This window comes from Vicugna pacos, chromosome 12 (genome assembly GCF_048564905.1).
Source record: "Vicugna pacos chromosome 12, VicPac4, whole genome shotgun sequence".
Lineage (NCBI taxonomy): Eukaryota > Metazoa > Chordata > Mammalia > Artiodactyla > Camelidae > Vicugna > Vicugna pacos.
In genome coordinates this window covers 9,879,281-9,904,786 of record NC_132998.1, presented here as the reverse complement: position 1 = coordinate 9,904,786, position 25,506 = coordinate 9,879,281, and the positions used below count along the sequence as shown (strand labels likewise).

General features: G+C 36.6%; 1 protein-coding gene and 1 pseudogene across 11 annotated transcripts in view; both read right to left on the bottom strand.

Moving 5' to 3' along the window:
• The window catches only part of LOC102544487 (cyclic AMP-dependent transcription factor ATF-7), an 82,664-nt gene extending 57,390 nt beyond the window's left edge, over positions 1-25,274 (bottom strand). For 7 of the 11 annotated variants that reach the window (XR_012078325.1, XR_004192116.2, XM_015238162.3 and 4 more), the window contains exons 1-2: positions 24,713-24,767; positions 9,401-9,469 (exon numbers count right to left, since the gene is read on the bottom strand). Coding sequence is in view for 9 of the 11 variants with exons in the window: in XM_015238162.3 (XP_015093648.1) it covers positions 9,401-9,448 (48 nt within the window). In the remaining 2 variants the exon portion in view is untranslated. Of the gene's footprint in view, positions 1-9,400; positions 9,470-23,432; positions 24,062-24,130; positions 24,612-24,712; positions 24,768-25,043 lie in introns of those variants that run through there. The other 4 variants (XM_031682911.2, XM_015238161.3, XM_031682907.2 and 1 more) reach the window with 4 other exon arrangements.
• On the bottom strand, positions 176-659 carry LOC102544223 (large ribosomal subunit protein uL24 pseudogene; annotated as a pseudogene).
• Positions 25,275-25,506: the final 232 nt, after the last annotated feature.

Below are 25,506 nucleotides of genomic sequence, written 5' to 3'. Positions count from 1 at the left end.
AAACTTATATTGCTTTATGTAGTCAATATTACATCTGTGGTTAAACTAATTCATACTAAAGTGTGAATGACAGCTCCCATATTTTTCTAGTAACATTAATTTACATGAATTTTTAATTAATACAGAAGTACAGGAGTTTATTTGAACTGATTTTTTCTTCTTCTTTCATTTTAACAGTTTTTAATGAAAGCTGTATACAAGATTACTTTATTCCTGCATCTTTTCAATTGTTTCTTCCTTATATTTGCCCTTTTCCTTTCCTACTTGGTGAGACTTGGCTTTACGTTCAAGGATCTTTTTGTGGTCTTTGTCCAGTTTTAGTCTGGTGATAACCACCTTGCTGGGGTGAATGCCCACGTGGATAGTCATGCCATTTGCCTTCTCCCGCTGCACTTGTTCAATGTAGGTGACATATTTCTCCCTGTAAACCTGGACTACTTTGCCAATCTGTTGCCCTTTGTAGTGCCCTCGTACAACCTGAACTTCATCATCCTTTCGGATAGGCATGGATCGAACATTGTACTTCTGTCTCAGCTCTTTGGAAACAGGAGAAGACATAATCTTTCCGTGAATGTGGGAAGGTGCATTGAAATGCCTTTTACAGTTCCGGCTTCGGTCAGAAGTCACGAAGGGATTGAACTTCATTTTGGCTGCTGGTGTTTCAGCGATGGCCACGAAAGGGAAGAGCTGATTTTTTTCAATTACATATAAGGCTGCCCATGGGAGGGAGGGAGAAGAGACATCATTGTCCTCAACCTCAACAGAGGAAAAGGGATTACAGGCTTTACTTCCTCTCGTCTTGCCTGGCCCTAATATCTTGACTCCCCTGATATAGCCCATCCAGTGTTCATTCTGTCCTTGTTCCCAATATCTAGAATGAGTAAAACTGTCACCAGGCAAGCCAGAAACCTTAACATCAGAGAGAATCCCAGTAGAGACAAAAGGCTGGCCACCTAAATCTCCCTAGACTGAGTTTTGTACTTTTAGAGAGACAGAGCTGTGACCTCACCGGTCTTAATTTTCTCTCTTCCTTTCTCCAGCTATTCCCAATCACATGGTTATCTGCTCACAACTTTAAAAAATTAGAGGACTGCATGATTCTAACTATATGATGTTCCGGAAAAGGCAAAACTATGAAAGTAAAAAGATCAGTGGTTACTAAGGGTTGGGGTGGGGTAGAGGGGATGAACAGGTGGGGATTTTTAGGGCAGTGAAACTATTCTGTATGATACTGTATTGGAAGATACATATTATTATACATTTTGTCAAAATCCATAGAATGTACAACAAAGAGTGAACTCTAATGTAAACTATGGACTTCAGTTAATAATAATGTATCAATATTGACTCATCAGCTATAACAAATGTACTACACTAATACAAGATGCGGGGGTTGAGGGTGGAACATGGGGTGGGGGTGTGGGAACTCTGTACTTTTCTCTAAATTTTTCTGTAAATGTAAAATTGCCCTAAATGATAAAGTCTACTAATTTTTTTTTAATTAGAGGAAACACTGATTTATAATAATCCCCACCACGTACATGGCTAATAAGAGCCAAGATAAGTAGTACAAGAGAAAAACCAAAAGTAAAAAATTAAGACTATAGGGCTTGATCTCAAACTGGAGAGGACAGTGACTAAAGACAAGGAAAAAGACCTGAGGAAGTGAGAGAAGGAAAGACAACTCTTGTAGCATTTTTATAGTGGCTGGTGTGCAAAACACTAATGTTATCTCCCTCAGAGAAAGACAAGAGACGCCAAGCTTATATGCGGCACTGAGATACTCAGCAGAAAAATCACCACCATTAAGCCTCTGGCATACTTACGAGTGTCACCCTGAGGCCTCTCCCTGTGGCTAAGAAATCAGAGCTTGTCACTATAACCAAGTCTGCAACCTGTTCTGGTGCCAATCTTTATAGTAGATTGAGGTATTTTTCAGGAAAATCAAGGGATAATTGCCCAGTATCAAAAGAAGATCTGACCCTTGGGAGGAGAGAAGAGGCGTTCCTTTTGCCACAGATGATTCTCTCTGGAATAACATAAATGGTTCTTAGAGAGACTATGTATCTGATAAGCAGAGCTGCAACTCTGACAGCCAATCTGCTGAATGCTGAACAGAACTCAGCTTTCTACAGTGACTCAAAGGACACAGCAAGGCTGCAGATTTATTCTGCTGACTTTCCCTGCAGAGCTACTCAAGTTTTTCAAAGGCAAAAAGGAAGAACTCTCTCTTTCCAACCCAGGGAATTGCAAATTCCACCTGGGATCTAAAGCCAGAACTGTGTTTGCTCAAAATCTGACATCATCAATGTGAACAACAAGATTTAAAAGCTGGAATGATGACTGGCAATTTTAGCCTTTAGAGCAGAAGATGGTTTAGCTCTTCAATCTGCCGGCAGAATCAGCAGCCACACAGGGCACATGGTGTGCCAGACTGGGAATGGGCTAATTTCACAAAATTCATTCTCATTCTCTGTACTTTCACATCACAATTGCAAATAGTCCAGATTCTTACCAAAGCACAATCTTAGGTAGCATACTTCACTGCATGAAGACATTTCAAAGTAAAAACACAAAGGCATCATCACAAAGAGATAAATCCCAAAGCTTCCATCTTTTTTCCATGAAGCTTTCCTTCTTAAAATCCTTTCCTTAACCTGATAATTATATGAGAAAACTTAAAAAACAACATTTATCTATAACAAACTGTTAATAGCAGCATTTCTCCCTCACAATTTGTATGTCGCTTCCTCAAGATGAGATTTTAAAATGAGAAAAGCTTTCTACATACCCTAAGTAGAAAGTAACAACCACACGCTGATTTATAGGACTGTCCCTCTGTGGTTAAATTCAACCCTCAACAGACAAAAGAAAACTAGGCTTGAAAGTTAAAAGATACCTGATTTGTTCAAAACCTTTTTTATGTTATGATACACAAAGATAAAAAAAAAAACAAAACACCTAACATTTAGAGATAGTCAGTTTTATTTTGATTTGTAAAAAGATGCATTGCTGTACTGAGCAAGTACTTGAAAATAAGTACTGGAGCAAGGGGATTAATAATAACAAAATATAACACAGAAAATTATAAGCAGAAAACCAGAATAATGTTGTTCCCCCAAAACAAAATACATAACCATTTTTAGAAAAATGAATAAAAAGAGGACAAAAATAAATGTTTTGCTCTATAAATAATACTGACAAACAATGTATGTCAATTTTTTTTGGATATAATCAAAAGTCTGAAGTTTAGCTAACTGAAATTTAGCTAAGTGTTTATTAACACTTGCAACTGTAACCCTTTCAAAGGGATTTACCATTTAGTTATAAAGACTCAATTAAAAAAAAAAAACTCAGTTAAGATCGAAACCTGGCTCTGACCTAACTCCAGCTGAAGGGGCTTTTCTTGTATTATAAAGTCCAATTTAAAAGGGGCATTGTGTTTTATTTAAGCCACTAGCATATGGTTAAAAAAGCTTAAGTTTGCCCAATCACATCCTTTGAGCAGAGCATTGAAGTTCTCTTATGAAAGAGCTTCCAGAGAGCATCTCTTGCACCTTGTTCATAATGCACAATTTATCGGCATTCTGTTTCCTTTCTAAATGGCCGGGAGGGAAGAAGAGCTCCACAGCCACTGTGTGTGGTTAGTTATGGCGCTTTTACTTGTCATTGTACAAAGCCTGTTAAATATTTACAACACAGACAGCAATATCTAGTCCTAAACACCCAGTTGTGAGTTTGAATTTTTTTAGAAATAAATCTATGACAAGTTTTCCCCAGCAAAACGCCAGAAGACTCTCCTAACAGCTTCAAGAGACCCAGCGGGTCCAGAGGAGCAGTTATAGGCCATCTGGTGATTACTTATTATTATTTATACAGCACTGTAGATGTACACACAGATGTGTTATGAATCCACATACAGAGTAGGCCTTAACAAGGGCTTCAGACAAAATGCGACTGCTGAGCAAGGCAATCTGCATTAAAGAAACACGCTAACCAGACAGAGGGAGCACACTAACTGTTCAATCTGCCACATTAGTTGGAATAGTATTTGATTAAAGAATGAAGAATTCTATATAATGATGTCAATATCTTGTAAGTTAACAACCAGCTACATATATACGTATGTGGTTTTGCAGGGGTGGCAAAAGAGAGATTAATGAAGGACAGATCCAGAAGACACTTAATAAACTTTGCAGTTTGTAAGAGAAGGGACCAGGAAAGAACCTTTTCTTCTGACTTAGGATGAACTTAGGACGAACAAAGATAGAGGATTTTTTTTTTTTTTCCTACCAGGAATGCTCTGAGAATAGTTTCTGGGCTCCCATTCCAAGTATTAAGTCATATCCAAGGAAAACAAGAGTGAATAATTGAAAATTTTCATCTTAATTTCTTAGGTATAGCTCCAATTATGTTTACATAGCCTTTTTTTTTTTAGCAGACTGGAACAGGGATGTTTTTAATTTACTGTACTTAGTCACATAATAATAAATATAAAACACACACAAAATAAAATAACCAGCCACATGTTTCTAAGAGCAAGTGTTAAGAGTGCCAGATCTGACATTAAAAAACTTAGGTGTAATTTGTTGCTCTTAACATGTCTACATTTTTTTGAATCCCAGGCCCAGTTTTTTCTTTACTATGCATAACAGTGGTTTACTTCTATTACAAGATTACATAAAACTGCAGCATACTCAGAGTGGACTAAAAATTATTGCAAAATCAACGTATTATTGCAAAAACCAAGGTTAGCATTTGGCCTAATTGTGTATAATGCAGTGGATTTTTAGCTGCCTGACAGCATGCAGGCAATCTTACCAGATGGGAACTGGATGAATTATTGAATGAAGTATGAATTATTAAATAAAAATTTGAATTTTTTTAAACTCTTGGCAGGGCATGAAGAAGAAAGGCTTATTTGTTTGCCTGAAATTATCCTCACCTGTCGAAGCATGTAAAGACAGCATATATCATCATAAATGGCATTTATATACCAGAGTCATTTCTTCCTAAGTTATTCTCCAATTCAAGATGCTCCCCTAACATAAAGAATTAGTAATCAGCACCAACCATTCTTCCTTGCTTTTCTTTTGTCCCAATGCCAGTTAACAGGGAAACTTGCCAAAGGGATAGAATTAAAAATCCAGAGTCCCATAGTACCAGTATGGCCCATTTAATGGGAGGGCTGGGATAAAAGGAATAGATTTGTGTTATATAAGCCATAAAACATACACCTTTGTAGCATGCCAGCATTTAACCAATCATGGAAGCTATTTGTTGCCTCATATATTACAAAGCAATAGAGATTTAAGGGATAATGTTCATGGAAGCAGAGGATACGAAGCAATAAACAGCACTGGAGGTTGGTTAAATGCCAAGTGAAGCCAGGACTACAGCACCATAAACATTATTCCTATTATACGACAAGATAAGGAGGTAAAGAAGTGGCCCTACATCCCACCCCATCTAGGACTCTACTGCTACTCACGGCCTTAGGAAGGGAAAGCAGGCCCGGAGGTCTACCAGCTAGTTATATGTTTCAAGTTTCAGAAAGATATGAACAGAACCTCAACCTGTACCTAAATGTTCCCTAAGAGAAGAAAAGATCTGGTAGTAGGTATCCTCAGGGAGGCGGGGGCGTCGGGGGTGGGGAGACTAACAGCCCCTCAAGGCCACACTGGACAGAGAAACAATCAAAGGATTTTTCCTTAAAGGGACAGAGTTGATACAGAGTGGTTATGATAGAAACCTTTTTCAATGGCTAATAACAGGACGATACTAACTATCCAATAACAGTATCTCCTCAGAGGAAATGTGTTCCTCTTCTTAAAGAAATAGACATTTTAAGCAATAAGCTTATAGGACCAGCTTCTGCTCAAAGACTTGATTATGGTAACCAGAAGAACTACTTAAATCTGCATAATTTGTACTGCAAATCAGTATCATGTGCCTGAGAGGGAGGTATAGGAATATGGAAATTGTTGACTCCTGGTAATAAAAACTGGACAAAAAGCATCCTAAAGGTTAACTATCTAACTGTATCCACATGAAATAATATCTCAAATTCAAGATTACATACATAGACATACTCATTTTTCCTGCTTCCACATACAATAGAATGACTTTATAATCTACCTTCAAGTAAAAGTACCCTTGAAATCATTACAAACTTACAAGACTTCCTAGATTCAGCACCAAACGGTATTTGTATTATTTTAATAATAGAGGCAAAGCCATTTTATAGTCGCAATGTTTTTAAACAGATGCTATCTTACAAACATTTCTAAAATGAACACAACTCAAATCAACCAGCCCTTTACCACAGGGTATCTGGGGCTCTGTTGCCTTAACAACATTCTCCAGTGGCAGCTCTGTTAACTATCCCTGCTACCACAGTCCACAGAGAGGTATTAGCAGGAATATTACTTTCCCTGAGTTTCTCTTCATGAGCGTGATGAGGCCTCAAGAGAAACAGAGACTCAACAGGAGAATAGGAATGAGAGCTCAAAAACCCCATCACCTGTCTTTTCAGATAAGAATGCAAAGAACACAAACTTCAGCAGCCATCTTTTTTTTTTTTTTTTAAGTACATGTAGCATATTTAGAACTCAGCTGTGTCACATCAGACTTACTGTTGGGAAGTGGATCATGAACAGAATCCAAAAATAACAGCCCATTAAAGACCTAGCAACCAAAACATGTTTACGTATCCATTGAAAGCCTGGTGGTTTTGATTATATGGTGGAGAGCATAATCCACTAGTCTATTTTAGGTGAGTTTTCCTTTCACCTTCCCTTAATATTAAGGCATAAGCTGATTTCTGCGTTCAGGGGTACACAGGGTAAAATCTGGGCTAAGAACAGATATTTAAATAATGCAAGATTCCTCGAGTTGGTTGGTTTTTTATGAACCAGTCTCTTGAATTATAATTTGCTTTAATTCCTCTTCTTCTAACTGGTAGGAGCCACTGATTTTTGAGAATTATATGGCAGTGACTTCTAAACATGTCTTGCAAAACTTATCATGGTCCTTATTACCCTTCCTGGGTCTTACACAGTCTTTTTATTATTCTACCATTTCTGAAGTAAAGAGTGTGAACCAATAACAGTTGATTATAAATAGGCCTGAAGGCTTCAAGGTGGCTCCAGAAGGACACCATTTTCAAGGGATATAAGGAAGCTGGATGACAGGCCAAGAGTAGTTCACGTTACCAATTTATCTTCTCTGCCAGATTTTCACTATTTCATATACCATAAAGCAATCATAGTAAATCTTGTAGAGATTCCACTCTAGAGTTATCTGTTACTAGGTACTGGGAGAAACTTGGAAGAAGACTAAATATAACTAAACTATAATCTCACCTGACTATAAAGTTTTGATATGCAAAGGAGGTAAAGGATGAATCATGCTACCGTAAAGCCTTAAACTGTAGCTTTTTATCCTTTTTTTTTTCTGTGAAACAAGTTAACTTGAATGCAAAATAAGGCAACAATCTCCCTGAGTTCCATATTCACTGAGGAAAAAAAAAATCCTTCAGGACCTATGCCAGAGGTTATAACGAATCCTAATAAACAACATACCAACAAACAATTCAGAAATGGGAGGTAGAAGCAGGGGAAGGAAAAGGCTTATGGTAAACAGAACTCAACAATACAAGAAAGAACCAAAGTAAAAAGTCCCTGTTTTCCTATCTCTAGTCCAAAAAAAATGCAAAATAAAAACAAAGAAACACAAAATCCTTCTGCGATCTCACAAATTTCAGCGAAAACTACTTTTTTCGGATAAGACAGCCTGAAGAAACCCTACTTATATATTTCTTCCTCAGAGAGCTTAAGAGATGCTTTTCTATGTATTCCTTTATTTTTATCACTCATTTTTATTTCTTTAAGTCCTTGTCTGGGTAGTCTTAAGCACAGAATGTATAAGAGGATCACTGAGCAGCTTAAACAATAAGTGAAGAAAAATAAATGTAAATATTAGAAAAATAAATACTTTCACCAAAAATGCAGATTTTTAAAGTAAGCGACATAAGTAAAAAGGGTACCAGGTATCAATTATGTAAGTTACAGAAAGTACTATTATCAACAAATTCACACACAAAAATCTGGAGGAATCAGGTTCAGATATGTACTCCAATAAAGCTGTCTGAAAAGTGAAACAAATTTACTCTATTTTCCCAAGTGGTTTCCACTGTGAAAAAAAGGGGGGGACATGCAATCAACAAATAATAAAGTTGAAAACTTTAACAAGGAAGGAAATAAACCCTACAATGCTAAATACTTCAGAATACAATGGCTTTCTTAGTCTTTATGAAATCTTCAGCATTTACTGGAATTTGGAATCATCCTTCTGCCCATTCCTTGTCACCAACCCCAGCTCATCCACCTCTCAAATTCCAATTCTTAGGAATCTCTGGAACTTAACTCTCTTCTTTTTGTCTAAGTATTTACAATGTTTAATAGAACTAGTCTGCAATCTCACATACTACCAGTAAGTGTCACTGGACAGTCACATGACATACTCCTAACCGAACAGAAATTCAACCCTTTAGGTCCCATAAAATCAGTTCATGAAGGTGAACAAAATTTTCTTAACAAAACTTTCTTTGTATTCCTTTCTTCATCCTTTGTGGAACATGGCAGAAAGGGAGGGTCTAGGAATGAGCTGAGAAAGTGCAAAATGAAAGAAAAAAAAAGGCAGTTTCAACAAAATTACTTTATTTAAAAACTATATGATGAAAAATGTTGGACACATAATGTACAAATATACAAACAATAACATGGCAGCTGACACAGAGAACAAGGCATTTCATGGCTCTGGACAGGGAAAATAGCTGTGGAATCTTGTAGTCTATATATTGCTGTGAGAGATGGCGTTCTATGTCGGATTTGTCTTTCCTACATAGGTATTTGTCTTAGCTGCTAACAATGATCTTCTGGATCAAGAGTCAAAAGAAACATTTTTTTTCTTATTTAAAAAATCCAAAAGAGACTCTGGCAAATTGAGGTTCACAATGAATGGGTGCATTTTTAGCTGCCTATACAAATATGTTGAGCAGACTTTCATATCCACGAAGGACGAAGAGAGGATATTTCTAAACTTGTTTTGTATTTACATAAACAGCTTCAGAAAGAAGGTGAGAGCAACATGTATTCCTCAACACTGTGCTGGGAAACAAACACCAGTAGAGTAACAATATGAAAGAGAGCAAGGCAGATTTCATTATGGTAGAGTGCCTACACTTCCTCATAACTTGGATTTACACACTGCAAATCCTCTGATCTGATTACCTCCAGTGATCACGTAAAACACCGGCTTTAAACTCTTTGCCTTAGTGATAAAACAGCCACTTTGATTCACAACGAGACATTCACAATAAAGTATATTGTAAACGTACCTGTCCACAGCCCGGGGCATTGCACACAAACGGTCTGTCGTCTCCCATATTTCATATAGCAGAGCGGAGCTGAGGAGGGGGAGGTAGGGGGAAAAGTTATGTTAAATACGCTGGAGTTTAAAAAAAAGTGCTTCAAAAATATCAAGCCTAGAAACAGGTGTTCCAAGAATGCCGTCTATCAAAGCTGTAAACACAGGCTACTTTGGGGAGACCCAATAGACAGGTGGCATATGATCTACTGTGCCTCAACTGAAACTTCTAATTAGAAAATTTTAGACCTAAGTAGTCAAGGAATTTCAAACCTTTTGCTAGATTTTTCCCTCTTTCTGCTACAGTATATAGCACACTTCTCCAGTCTACTGAATTACAACCAGTGCAGTTCCCTACGTCAGTAAATCCACCGAATGCTCAATGCGGAAGCCATATTTCTGAACTAGAGAAGACCAAAATTTGTCATTTAATTAATTAAGGGATTATAGGAGGGGTGCTCCATTTTACAGGGCCATAATCTGGCTCCCTGGTGTATAAACTACGAGACTGTTGGCAAGGGCCGTTTATCCCAGATTATTGCCAAAGAAAACAAAGCACCCATCCTATTGGGCTACATGGGAAATGATTTTCATTAATAAAAAAAGAAAAAAGAAAACCCTTCTCTCCCCACGGGGAGCCTCCTTCTCCCCCCACCAATCGTCTGTGGCAAATGGAGAAATATCGGTGCCCTTCCCCCTCTGATTCTATTTATGGCTAGGTTTTTAAAAGCAGCAATAAAACAAATGTCGACTCTTTGGGGGTTTACTGGGTGAATATGTTCCGGCTGTTTGTGCTGCTCTCGGCCAGAGTTCTTGGGCTGCTCTGTTGCAGCCAACAGATGTGTGCTGCTGTAGGGGATAAAAGAAATGGCACTAAAAGGCATCACCATCCATCCTCTCTGTTTCTCTGAAGAATTTAACACGGTTTATACTGTTGTTTTTTAATTATTGAAGCTAAACTCTTGAAATGTTGATAGAAATTCTTTGTCAAAGAACAATAAATCCAAATGAATGTGTTGGGGAAATTTCTCATATCCCATCTAGGAATAAAAATAGAGGTAGAGATGGATAAGGACTAGACATGCAAATCACAATAAAAATATTCCTAAAAGATAAACAGTATTTAGAAGGAGTAAAAGAGAAAAAAAGGGGAGGGACATAAAAATAGTCTTTCTAAAATGAAATCCTAAAGAACATTTTCAAACATCCTTCTATAAGAGAGAGCTGTATGAAAGAATACGAACAAGAGAAGATGAAAGAGAAAGAACTACAATTTTCAATATGCCTAGAGATGACTTCAGAACTGTAACCAAATTTCAAATTTTTTTCTTGGAGACAAACCAAAATGTCAGGTTAACCTTAGTCAGGTCTCCATTAAAATAAAATGTTAAAGTATTAGACTGAATCTGGCAATCAGAGAACTGTGCTTAAAACTCAGAGGGCAGAGGTAACATCTCTCCTACTCTCTTAAGACTCACTCTGGGGTTGGAAATCTGTATTTCTGGTAGTCTGATCAGTAATTTCACAACTAATCAGTGTTTACAATTGGGGGGGTGCCCCATAAAAATAGAAAGGGCTTCTTAGTCATCTTTCAGTGTGATAGGAACAGGGGCTAACTATGAAGGAAACTGACGCTGCAGCACTGCTGTAATGGAAGAGAGCGTGTGTGTACATAGGCGTACACAGATTTATATCACATTTAGTCAGGATAAATTACTTCAATAAATTCTGTTCCTGGGAGAGGCCAGCTCAAGCTGATGATTGGGTACTGGGAAAATGAGAGCTTTATTCTTCACATAGCCCCAGGACAAGGGGGTTTTCTGGTTGGTTGGTTTGTTTTAAATACATGAGGAATTTTTTAGCACTGTCTGGAACTATGACATAGTGCAAAAAAAAACCACAAAAAACAAGTATATAACAGTAAATAAATGCAAAGACCAAGGCCATTATGGCGGAAAACTCAGAACATTTCTGGAAAGCAATTCATCTCTGGAAAAATTCCTAACAACTGCTGTGCTGGAGATAATTTCACTTCCTAGTCCCAGAACCTGCTTTCCTAAAATAATCACCAAATGAGAATTTTATTTCAACAAGGTCCTCTAATATATTTTCAACCAGGAAGTAAACTACAAGGGCTACAGCAGATACAACATAAACACCAGGCAAGATTCCTTATTTTACCTTGCTTCTGTTATTTGAGGCTATGTTTTCTCAGTTTTCTACCTATTTAGAGGAGGAAAAGCGTCTTGACAGAGGAGTAGGGCAGCACTGGCATAGGAAGTGATTAAAAGAAATCTGGAATGGTTTTCTTCAAACCATAAAATCCAAAATTTAACTTGGTTTCGCACAATCACAATATATGGCTTCCAAATTTTATTTCATTGCATCCTTATTAGGAAATCAAGATGAAAAATCATGACTTTCTAAAAGTAAACAAAAAAAGGCAAAAATCAGTTTTGGGGAAAAGCATTAAAATGTAACAGAAGCAAGCATTTTCATGGCTCTCAAATCAGACCAAATCTGATGGTCACTAACTAGGATTTCCTGCTTCCTTCCCACTTTGCTGGCTTTTGTTTTGCCATTTTCACCAAAGGGAGATCACAATGGGAGGAAGAAGGCCCTCTTTCTTAAATACTTACAATTATTCTTAAATCATTTGCTCAATCTCTTGACCCTTTTCATCTCCATCGTTCTTGCTTTTTACTTTAAAGTGATCTTTATAAAAATTTAAATATTTAACTATAATGACGTCTCCCCACTTAAGAAAAATTTCCAATTAACATCTTTTTAAAAATTTCTCCTTCATTCCCACTCTGCTATATCAATTGCTGCATATAAAGAATGCTATTGCTTATTTCTATTTGATACTTAAAACAAATCTCTTATTATGAGAGGTCAAACTGATGCCTTTTCAAAAACAAACAGTAACACATTTCCATAGTATAAACAGACAGAGGCAAAAGGTGAAATCTTGAATAACGATGCTGCCATTCAATAGGATTTAACTCACAGCCCATTTGTAATCGTACTGCTTAATAAGTAGATCACGTGTCTGGGCATGGCCCTCAAGTCTGTCATCTGTTTCTCAGTCTATTCTTCAGGATGAAACTCAAGCATTTTATAGAACTAAGTAATATATGACAGACAAGGGATACACATATTTAGGGACATTTCCAAGGGAAAGTGAAATGATCTCAATGGAGATATTAGAACAGGAAAACAAAGATGCATAAAAAGGCTGTCTGTCCTAGGGGCCAAGTTTGCTGAGGAAAGGGCTCATGTACTCAGAGTCACCAGAATGCATGAACAATGAAAAATAGCACCTACTTAAAAGAAAGCTACCTGAATTCTGGCAGAAAAGTGAAGAAAATCCAAGGTCTAGAGACTGATTTTTAATAACTGGGTCATTTCATAAAATCTTTATTAAATAGTTTCGTCAGAACCAGAAGTACATCATAAAATGGTCAATATGCAAATAAGAAAACAGATTCCTTTGCAAAAAGAATCTTTCATCTGTATCAAAGAAAAATCAGAGCTGGACAGTAGCTAAAGCAGTGAAAAACAGATTTTATTCAGGACGATTGCAATAGTGGGTAAGACACCTCAGTATATAACCAGGCTCAGTTTTGAACACAGCATGGACAAGTGGGAATTTATAGCCAAGGATAAGGGTGGGGCTGGTGGCTGGAAAATTACTAAGAGGAAACATAAGGGATAAGGGGGATTCTGGTTAAACTAACCTAACAAGATTCTTGCTGAAGACAGGCCAGGGTAATCATACATCACCTAGGGGATGGTAGAGGATGAAGAACCTAATCAGATATGAGGTGATCAGATATTGAGGGTGGTAGGCTCTTGCTAAACTGACAAAGCAGAGTTCTTGTTAAAATTTGGTTTTACAAGGAAGTACACAGATGGGCCTAAAGGAAGGTTCAGAAGCCTGACTAAAGTTTGGGCAAAGAATCCTTATCATCTTGCATGAAAGATGCCAAGTAAATGGTAAGAATGATGGCTTAATTTACAAATTCAATTAGTCATAGGTTGATCAGTGTACATATTAGATCCCTTACTATTTCTCCTATTCTTTATGGTCATTTATCAAATTCTTTTGCTAGTAATTCCAGAGTACAGATGAGCACAAAAAAGATGGGTTAACAGTCATGGTAAAAGATTTGACAAGGAAAACGTCTGAAACTAATAACTACAATTTACTTTTGAGTCAAAAAGTAAACTTAATCATTTAAAAATTGATTAATTCACTGAATATTCAGTGCCTAGCATATACTCTAGGCCCTAGAATTCAACAGTGAATGAGACAGACAGGTTTCTCCCCTCATAGTGCTTACTTACAGTACAGTATACAAAGAAGAGACAAACACAAAGAAGTTAATAAAATAATTTTAGATTAACAGCAGATAATTGCTGTGAAAGAAATGAAATGGTACTGTGTTAGAGACTAGGAGTGGACTACTTTAGTTTCATGAATAAAAAGGAAATGGCTATATTATCTGTGACCAAAAGGGGATGGGGCAGAATATAGATTTAGCTTAGAACTTCTGGAAGCCTTTCGTTTCATAATACAGTTGATGTTCAATAAATATTTATTGATTCAATCTGAAGTCAATATTTAATTATTCTTTGCTAAAATTTTACAGTTATCTTGCAGAAAGCTTCTGGGTCCACAAAACAACTGCTATGCAGCTATTATGAATATAAAGCTATATATATTTAAAATAGATATTTACAACGACTTTGTGTCAAGGCACTTTATGTTCCCACGCCCAACCAATTCTACGCTTTTCTTATCATACAAATAACATAGAGGAAGCTCTACAGTTTTTAGTTAGAGTGTTAAAAATGGGGATGAGGGAGGTATTTGCCAAGTTAACCCTTAACTGACCCTTGAAAACAAAATCTAGATCAGAGCTGTTAGGATACATTTTTAAGTATAAAAGAACGTTTGCTAATCAAGGATGCAACAGAGAGGGCACCTTAATACGGAATTTTGGGGAGTACATATTTGAACAATCTTTCTGGGAGGCACTCTGGCAGTATTTATATTAAGTGTCTTAAATTTTTTTGTGCCCTTTGAACAAATCATTCCTCTTTCAGGACTTTATTCTGAGCCTAAAACTGGAAACATGGGCCATTTTTATATTAAAATGTTTATCAGTCATATTTATAACAAAAAAGGAAAATGAACTAAATTAAATGTTTAAAAAGAAAAAAAGAGTGAATAAATATAAATTAAGATACTGTCTTACAATAGACTACATTCAAGTTGCTAAGAATAACGCTTCTGAAAGCTATTTAACGACATGAGAAAATGCTATACATTAAGTGGGGGGAAAAAAGCGGGATATAAAATCGCATACGTACCATAACTCCAAATCTATAAAAAAAAAAATAAGCATAGAACAAGATGAGGGAATTAACATCAAATGCTAATAATGGTTATCTCTGGATAACGGTATTCCAGATAATTTTATTTACTTTGTACCTTCAGTACTTTCCAAAATCTCTACAAAGATCAGATTGCTTTTAAGAAATGAAAAAACTATAACATAATGACAAAAGAGAATACTGATCGTCATGACAAAGTGTCTGAATTAAAAAAAGAAAAAAAGACCCAAATCTACTAGACTATTCTAAAGCACTAAACAGTTTAGTATTTACAAATTATACAAAGTTGTTCATTCTCTACTACAAAGCAACATAACCACAGAACTAACTGACAAATTAAGTTCAAAAGAGACTACCAAAAAAATCTTTCTAAAAATATAAAATAACAGCGTCATATAGAAATAGACATGGTGGAAACTTCAACTGATACACAGGGTAAATCAAGCAGTTCAAGATAGTTCCTCCTTCGTTACCTTCAAGAACTCATTTTCAGAATCCTATGAATGCTCCCTAACAACGAGTATTACTTATACTAAACACTTAGAAGTTGTCCCAATCATCCATTACAAAGGGTACAGAGAGCTGAAACCAAGTTTGGCAGGTACCGAATGCCTTATAGCTAAGCTACAAACAAGCTAAATTATTTATATATTTTTTAACCTTTTTTCAACTTGATTGCATTTTTGTGGGGTGGGAGGTAATTAGGTTTATTTACTTATTTTTTAATGGAGGTACTGGGGATTGAACCCAGGACCCTGTGCATGTTAAGCACTCACTCTACCACTGAGCTATACTCTACCCACAAACAAGCTAAAAAAATTTACACAGGCACCCAAACAGAGCTCTTGAGGCTCCATTCTCTTCTGAAATTAAAAAGAAAGAAATTAGATACAAACAGTTCTCTTCCAAGAACATAACTTTGAATACCAAGTTTCAGACTCTAAGATAATTTAGCTACTACTAAGCAGAGTACAAACACTGAGGCTCTCCACCACAGCAATCTCAACATTTTATTCTCCATAGGATACTCTGTGCTGTTGTGACTTGCATTACATCTAGAACACTCACTTAAGGATAAAATTCTAATAAACATATGAACTGTGAGACTATAATGAAGGTTATGTAAACCCCAGAAAACAAAGAAGACTGAAGTTTTACTAGGCAGTAGATTATTTAGGAATTGACATTTCTGTTCATAAAACTCTGGGTTCATTTCCCACTGTATTATTTGGCATAACAACAGTTTAACGCATATTATTTCATTAGTAGGTAAACAAACTGCCCCAAAAGGATTACATAAAAAGCATATACACTACTATAACCTTAAACTAATGAGCCTTTTGTAAAGCACTTTGCTAACTAACAGACTGGAAAACTGAGGTAGAGTTACCAAAAAAGTAGGCAAAAGATGGGTCAAGAGGTTGAAGTTGGACTAAATCCTAGTTACCTGTTCTCACATACTCCAAGGAAGATACAAAAATAAACATTATATCTTTTTATAACACCTGAAAGTTGTATGACAACTTACATACTGCATAACTACTTCTAACTGAATCATGTATTTCCAAGTTTACACACAACAGGTGTTTATCATATAAATGAATGTCCAGAAATATGAATTTGAGGCACTACCAATTTCTTGGAGCATTATTTTTTCCAGGAAAACTAAGTAATGTTCATAGTTTTAACATTAAGTATATTTTATTATAATAATTCTTAGACTCATAATCCAGCTATAGTATATATCAAGGATTGGCAAACTCCAGCCCATGGGCCAAATTCAGCCTGCCATCTGTTTTCGTAAGGCCCACAAGCTAAGAATGATTTTTACATTTTTAAATGGTTGGAAAAAAAAATCAAAGGAAGAAAATTTTTGTGACACATAAAATTATAAGAAATTCAAATTTTAGTGTCCATAAGTAAAGTTTTATGGGAACACAGTCACATTTATTCTTTGCCTGTTGTCTATGGCTACTTTTGTGTTACAATGGCAGAGTTGAGTAGTTACAACAGTTTCACACCTGCAAAGCCTAACATACTATCTGGCCTTAGTTTGCCAACTCCTGGTATTTATAATTATTATTAATTAAAATACATGGTTAAGATATCCTAATTATGACAAATATCACAGTGACAAGTTAATTATTAATAAGGACTTTTACAATGTGACTATTCAAGTACTAATTTCTTCTGACTTTTCAAAATTCAGAAATCAGGTTTTCTTAAAATATGATTAATTAAGCTAGCTCCACAATTCTCAATCTTTAGCATATTCACCCAGGCACCTTGTAAAATACAGATTCCTAGGCCTCCTGGATTCTCCTGGCTTTGGGGGCCCAAGAATCCACACTTTAAAAACACCCTGGGTTATTCTGACACAAATGGCCAGTAATCCACCCTTTGAAAAGCACTAAAATGGTTGGTGAGTTTATATTCCTCCTGTAAGGTAAACAATTGTCCTTTTCAAATTTGGTACCATAAGACAGCAAAGTGAGACACAGTGATCCCTATAGATCCTTGAGACCCTTTCAGAAAGTTCATGGATGTTCAAATCATACATAGGTAAAAGATCTATTTAAAGGGCAAGATAGGCCAATTCATTTTAATATAACAGAGTATTAAAAGTTCACAGATGTGGTTTCAGATTCTATGCAACAGCTAACCTTTAAGAAACTATCACTTTTCAGATTTTGGTGTAGCATCAAAGAAGAAAGATTATTTACAATTACCTGAAAAGAACCTTTCCTTTTCCTATTACATATCCATGTGCAGACATGTTTTTTTTCATATACTTCAGCCAAAACAACATTATCACAACAGATTGAATGCAGGAGCAGCTATGATAATACAGCTGTTTTCTATTAGCTAGATAGTTGATGCTCTTCCCCCAATTTTTTGAAACTATATATGTTATTTTAAAACAAGTAAATGAATACTCTAAAAAATTTCTCCATTTTAACTTCTAATATCCTAAATATAAATAGATACAACCATGATAAACAACAGCTCTTTGGCATCTTCAATAATTTTTAAAGGTATATAGGGGTGAGTACTAAGTCCAAAGCAGTTTGCGACCCACAGTTTGAGAAATAACAAACAGCAGAGTACCCTGGATTGATCAAAGAGAAGGTTAAAATTAATTTTTGGATTTCAGGCTCAGACATGCAGGGACAGGTTTCAGAGAAAGGAGCCAGCTTAAATAGACCAAATAGTTTTGTAGCAAATGACTGAAAACAGATGGGAGTGAGAATTAGACTGAATCATAAGTTAGGCAACACATGGCCTAAGCTTAGACCCAATCTGGAAGCAGCTTAGTATAGGCAACTACTGACTAGAACTTTTTAAAAGTCTCTCCAGGCTTTTGGAGGATTCAAGAAACTATTTTGAGCTGTTCTCAGAAAGGTTACTAAGGGAAAAACAAAGATCCAACAACATGCTAAAGTGACAGCAAGAAGCAGAGTTAGAAATAACTAGAGAACATCATACCTATCTACCTATGCTTGCCCTCAATATGCATTTTAGAAACAGGAAAATTCCTGGAAACTAGTAGGCAGTCAAAAATCTAGTGTTTTGTTTCATTTTTTTTCTTACTCATTTTCAGATAAAGTATGATCCCTAAAACAATAAACCAATAGCAACCAACCCCAAAACACTGACCTTTAAGGATAAAATTTAAGCCTTCATGGATTTAATTTAAACAAACTGTAAACAACAACAAACCTGATGGACTTTAATATTAAACTCCAGTATGAGTTTGGTCCGAGATACGAAATAGTTACAATATCCCACGATGACAGTCATGGAGACGCTCAGGAATACTCAAGGAAAAAAAAAAAACTATTTTCTAAGTCTGTCCACAAACTGGTAACACAGTGATCTACCCAGGGTATTCCAGTGTTCACTGACTGACTTTCAAAAGTGCCTAACACAGATATGCAAAATATTCGCAAACTACTGCTTGATCAAAACTTAAAAAAAAAAAAAAATTAAAGAAAATGGTGCTATGAGAGACATGTTAGTACCAGAAATACCAGAAAAACCATGTTAAATAAAACCAGCATGGTGTTACTCAAGTTTGATAAAGCTTAAATAAACATTACTGGCACAAATCATTTACAGCAATTGTATGTTATATTCCATATATCATCCTGTTTTTATAATAAAATCAGGCATATTCCTGTTTCAAAAAGAATGGTTATGCTCTGGTTTTTAATCTGAAAAAAAATAGTGTAACTTTTCTATTATATGGTAAATGCTAAGCTCCAAATAAAAATCGACTAATTACTAAATGTACATAAACATCCTCTATTTGCTATGTCAGAAAGAAGCACCATTCCAGATAAGAAGATATCAGTAGGTAATTCCACTCAAAGAAACAAGTTGGGTTTTGGGAGAACGTGAGGCTACAGCAGAACAAAACTGTTCCTGTGCAGGCCCAAGCCACGAGCTCACAAAGTAACTTTTCTACCCGAGTCGTGGCTCCTGCTAGACTTTCACAAATTGTATTTATTAAAGACAAATGCAGTATTGAATAGAAAAGAGAAACTTTTTGTAGTCAGGTTTCAAATGTATGAGAATACTGAGGATTAAAATCACCAAAAGATGGAGGAGGGAGTGGTTCAAGTGGTAGAGTGCATGCTTAGCATGCATGAGGTCCTGGGTTCAATCCCCACTACCTCCTCCAGAAATAATAAATAAAAAAAAAACCTAACTACTACCCCCACCAAAGTTGTAAAAAAAAAAAAAAATAAAAGAACAAAAAAAGAAAAATAAAAAAAAATAAAATCACCAAAAGATGAAAAAGCTAACAAAATGAAGTCCTAAGTCTGTAATGAGTTGTTCTCCTTCATGAGATTACTGCAGTAACTCACTTTTGGTTTAGTTGGGAATCTTTTCTAGATGTCTGCTTACAGTTTTAAAAGCTAGATAATAAATTTGTCTTCTCATAAAACCATCCCATTTTAACACTTATCCTTCCTCTCCAGGGAAGCTACACAATAAATGTTTACTTTCAGTGAACTTTGCTTCATTGTATACAAGCAGTGAGTACATTATTCAGATTAAAAAAAAAGTTTCTAAACAAAAGGACAAACAAGAGAAGGAAAGGAAACAAAATACTATGATTTAACAGAAGGAGAGAGAAAAAAAAACCCCACACATTCTTTCAACAAAGTGTCCACCAGGGAAATTCTGAAGAGAAAATGTCATAATAAAATATTTTAAGACATAAAATGACCCCAATGCAAAATATTTGTTGTTGCTGATTTTTGTTCTGTTTTTAACTCAAAGGAGTTACTATTTCTTGTCATTTATGTTCCTTATTTTTTGTTTATCCATTCCCACTGGGTCAGTCGAACCATTTCAATTTCATTTTCTTTACAGTCTATTTTTCTTCCTGATTCTTCAATAGTAAGTTCCTTGATCTAAGGTTCTATTTATGAATGTTTGGACTACAAAGGACCTTGAGAGGTCATCAAGTCCATCCTTCTGCTTTCCAGTAGAATTCATAACTACAATCTCAGATGAATGAGAATGTATCAAAAGAAAATGTGTCCTGTCCCTAGCAGCATGCTACTTTATTCCACACGAATATTTCCATTCACAATTTGCAATTTTCTAAAACTGAAAGTAAAAATTAAAACCCCAAAAGAGGAAGGTGCTTTAAAAATGCATTTATCAGCTAAAATTGCTCAAACATAAATTCAACTATCAGGCTAAAATTAACACACAGGAAAGTTGTTAGTTGCCAACATAAAGTCTTTAGTCCCTAGAGATGTCTTCTGATATTTTATCTTTTTGGTAGTACCATTTTACCTTCATAGCATGAAAAACTTAAGACCAGCACACCAATAAATTATAATTATAAATAGCAATTATATGTATCATGTATGTGTGTGTGTCTGTGTACATTTTTTTTCACATGTGGTGTAGGTTTTTATTCCAAACAGAAAATGAAAAGTTAGGTCTAAATTGAAGATGTCAATATTATGGGGAAGCTACAGTACAAATGTTATACGGGCAACAATTTAATTCTTTAATATGTAACTTTAAATGTTCAGGAAATGATTTTTCTTCCTAAAAGAGTTTCCAAAACAAAATTTCATCTGATGGCAAAAAAACATGCAACTATGAGGAAACACTGTTAAATCATTCTAGAATTTTTTTTTTTTTTTAAAGGAAGCAGGACCAGAAGTCTTGGAAATGGGGGAAAAATAATACTTAAAAAAAAAAACACAGGGACCAGGGACCGTAAAGTCCAGAAACTATATTCTGATGAAATAGTTCCCCAGGAAGATTATAAAATGAATTATTATATAGATGGCTTACATGAACTATTGGTAAGTAATGTAGTGATCTATAAACACTAGTGTAAGACAGCTAAACAGTAACTCATGTTTAACTTTACTTTCTTTTTTGACAGAGTCACTAGCCTAGGAGCTGAGATAATGTTAGAGACAGATATATTTAGATTTCACCAGAACACCTCTTAATACTTCACAGGAAATATAGGTTAGATAACAAAACAGTAGGTGGATTCATAACTGAATGTTACCCAAAAGGTTCATTAATGGATTAATATCAACCTAATGATAGTATGCTGATGCCCGTATACATTTTTACCAGTGACCTAAAACAAAAGCATAGGTGTCATGTTTATCAAATTTAACTATCAATGATACAAAGATATGAGGAATGGTTAAGAGGCTAAATAACATAATCAAGCTAAAACAATAAACCAAAACTAACAAGATGACAATTACAGGGATAAATGCAAAGTCATCAATTACAATGAAAAAATTAATTACAAAAAATTAATGTGATCTTAGGCTTTAAGAACAAAGGTATCAAATGCAGTAAAAACAAAAACAAAAACAAAAGACCTGTACTCTCCCCTATACTCTGTATTAATCAGATGACATCTGAGATGTTGTATTTAGATCTAGATAAGAAACCCTAAAAACTCAGGCAACTAAGGTGATTGAACTTTATTAAAAACGTCACTTAAAAAATAGTTGAAAGAACTTCCCAGGAAGAGAAGCCTTAACAGGACATAACTGTCATCGAATATCTGAAAGGCTACCATGTTGACAAGAAATTAGGTTTATTTACTGTAGCTTCAGATGGCAGAACTAAAGAGCTTCAGCACAATGTAAAGAATGTTCTAAAAGTAGAGCTCCAACAGGGCCATCTGTGAAGTAGGCATCTCTTCCTTACAGCATTCAGAAGTTAAAAGACCACCCACCAGAGATTCTAAAATGATGCATTTTCACATTTCATGAATATACTTGACCCTAAAAGAAGCCTGTTAGGTAGGGTAAGGCAACATTCAAAAATGAGAAGCTTAAAAATTGTTTTCTTTGAAATGCTTCTAGAGATGGAAGACTTTTTTCATAAACTCTAAAATCATAGTACCACAATCAGAGAAACCAACAACAAAAGAAATTAATACTTTTTCTTTTTTAATGAATGCTGCATTTGTTTTTCTCAAAGAAACAACATCTGCACCTTCTTCAGTACCTTTATCAAGGGATAAGAGACAATTATATGCCAGCCTGCCAACTAGTTTCAAGAAGAGAGCTGATTTTATTAGATATTTACATGGCAATGCTATTTGCGCCACCTAAAACTTCCTTTCAAAAAGGCTCCTCCTCATCAGACGTGGATAGGAGGCTGCTGTAACACTGACTCCCTCCTACTGCAGCCTAGGAAAAACTCAGTCTTGACATTGCAAAACAATAACTTGTGAGAACTTCAGAGCAGCTGTGTTCAGCCAGAGCCAGGGACTTAAAACAGCAGCTTGAGAGTTGGTTGAAAAAAAATTTTCATTTTGGGTTGGAAGTTGGGAGAGGAAAGAGGAGATACACAGTAACAGTATCCAGTAACATTTAAATAGCCACGGTAAATAAAAATGCTTAAAAGTTACAACACTGAAACTGTCACAGGATGTAACCTTTGATCCACAAGTTTAAAGATGAGCAGTGTTATCATTCTCTAGCTTTCTGCTAGGTGTTAACACTAGAGAAAAAATAATCTTGCATTTAATAGTGCCCGAGTCAAAGCCACCACAAATTCTAGGATGAAGGACTAAAACAGGGAACTTTGTTCTCTTGTTAGACTTTCATATGTGTGTGCTGCTGCCAGGCCAACTGTGAAAATGTCTGAATGTGCAATACTGGAACCCAATTAAGTAATTAATTCTAAAAGGTCAGTAATTAATTGGTCTCAGTGTGCTATAGGGGTAATTTCCTGGCCAGGAGGACAAATGGTTGCTGAAAACCAAAGGTTAGTATAAACATACTCTGGATTCTCTTCATATAACAACTTTACCAGTACTTCAGATGTTACTTTGCTTCCAAAAGTAAAAGGAGAAGAAAAGGAATGTAAAAGACAAATCTATGCAATAGTGAAGAAGTTATTAATTAATTGACTGTATTATTAGTTCGTTATTAAATAATACACAACTATCAAACAAAGGGCAAAGACTTGTCCTGTTTCTGTACAGAATTTAGAACTGGTAAGACTACTTAGTATAGCTGCCAAACTTTTCTTTAGCTTCTTTTCTTACAGACATGTTACATTTCGCAATAGTCTCCACTTACCTTATATCCTCCATGTTTAAGTACAAATTGTGTTTGATTTCCCCAACCCTTGCCTTATTATGACATAGCTTTAGTTTCTGAGTCTGGACACAAAGAATAAACTGAAATTTTTCACTTTCCTGAAATATGTGTCCATTTTATTTACACCGTTAAAAAAAATTACACTAACTAAAACTAACTGCAACTATCCAATTAGCAACTCTTCAAGAATATGAGTGGGTAAGACATACATTTAACAAAACAAACTTCAGTATCTTCTATATTTTTCTGCACTTAGAATACCTATAAAGACCGATGTCACTACATTACTTATACTACTGCAAAGTTTTTAAATATAGGAATCAAGTGAGCTTGCAGAGAAAACTCTGCACACCATCACAAATCTACACGTATTATGACACAACCCTCAGAAATACTAAAACACCCTCTGTTAAGTGGAAAACAAACTTTTAAAGATAAGAAAGTAGCAACGCGGGAATCTGGGTAGGAGGTGCCCTGGGTAGTAAACACCCCAGTCAGAGAACATAACAAGCAATTCAGAGCAACATATAACTCCCGATGGGGCTCCAACTTGGCCGATCAAGTCCCAAGCCCCTGTCCCCGAGTTGAGGAAAAGATGAAGTGTGGGAAGAGGAAGAGAGGGAGAAAGGAAATTAGAGTAGAAGCAATGAAAGTGTTCTATTTTTCTCCTTCTCTACCTCTATCCCTGCTTGCTTGCAGGCTGGTCACCAGACTGGGTGCCATATCCACCAAAAGCCCTAAATCCATTTCTCAGGCTTCTTCTGATACCTAGACTAAACACCTGTATATATCAGCCGTCTCCTAACCAAACACTTCCCTTACCCCCCTGAATTCCCTCATTCCTTTCCCAAAGTGATGTCTTTTGGCTACTAAGCTACCTACTAAGTCTTCCTAAGCTCATTCACTTAATTTTCTCCAAATCTATACTTTCACTCTTATATCATGTCACTGATACTCTTTTTTATAATTCAATCGAAATGGCATGCTCTCACTTCCAATGGTTTACCTCTCCCGATCTTTCAAGCCAAACCCAATGCTGTATTTTCACCTACTCATCCCTACCTCCTGCCTATTACCCCTGCTTCTTCCACTGCCAAGCCTCTAACTCCACTCTTAAAAGAAGCCCTAGGTCTTCAACCAGTTTAGTACCCCTCCCCTTTCTCCCATTCCACCCCATTCCAGGCTCCAGTAGCCTTCCATTCCCTCAGGATTCAACTCCCCTCTCCTTGCCACGCCCTGTGCCCCCCGGGGCTACTTACCCCAAGTTCTCCCCACACTTCAGGCCTCTGGCCCCGCCTTCCCCCCAAAGGAAGGAGGCGGGAGGAGGGAGAGAAGAGGGGCGGCACGCCTCAAGGTGAAGGCGATCACCCATTAGTGGTCATTGCCGCCAGTCATAGCTTTCTTCTCTCTTATTGGTCGGCCTTAGCCTATGCCCCACCCTCTTCCTCAGATAGGGCCTGGCCACCGCCTCAGCGCCCCCGTCCAACACACACTGGGAGGGGAGACCCCGGCCTGGGACAGTGGGACTGGCCAGAGTTGATGGAGAGACTCCCGTCAGATCATGCACTAGTTAATATTAACAGGACTTACCCGCTGGTAGCTCCGTCGCCTCCCGCCCGCCCGTGCTCGGTCCCACAATCTGTCTCCAGCTCCTCCTTTCCCCCCTCAGCGGAGCAGATACTTTCCTCTCGTCCGGCCAGGCGCGCTCACTTCTCGCGAGATGTGGAGGGGGTGGAGGAAGGGCGAGATCCGCAGAGCCTGAGTTGGAAAGGGGCCGAGGGGCGGGGCTCTGGAAAAAGACTAGGCCGGACTTTCGGTGGGCAGGGCTAGGGAGAGAGGCTGAGCGAGTTGGGAAAGCGTTGGTCACACGTGTTTGGCTGCCGAGAGTAAAGGGGGAAAGAAAGAAAAAGAATGAAATGGAATCCTTACAGGTGCCTGTTGTAGTGGAGATCCAAAAGGTTCTTACTTTAAAGAATGAGATTATCTCAAAGGAGCGCACGTTAAAAACGAGACAAGATTATACCTCAATAAAGCTGTTAAAAAGAAAGTGGGG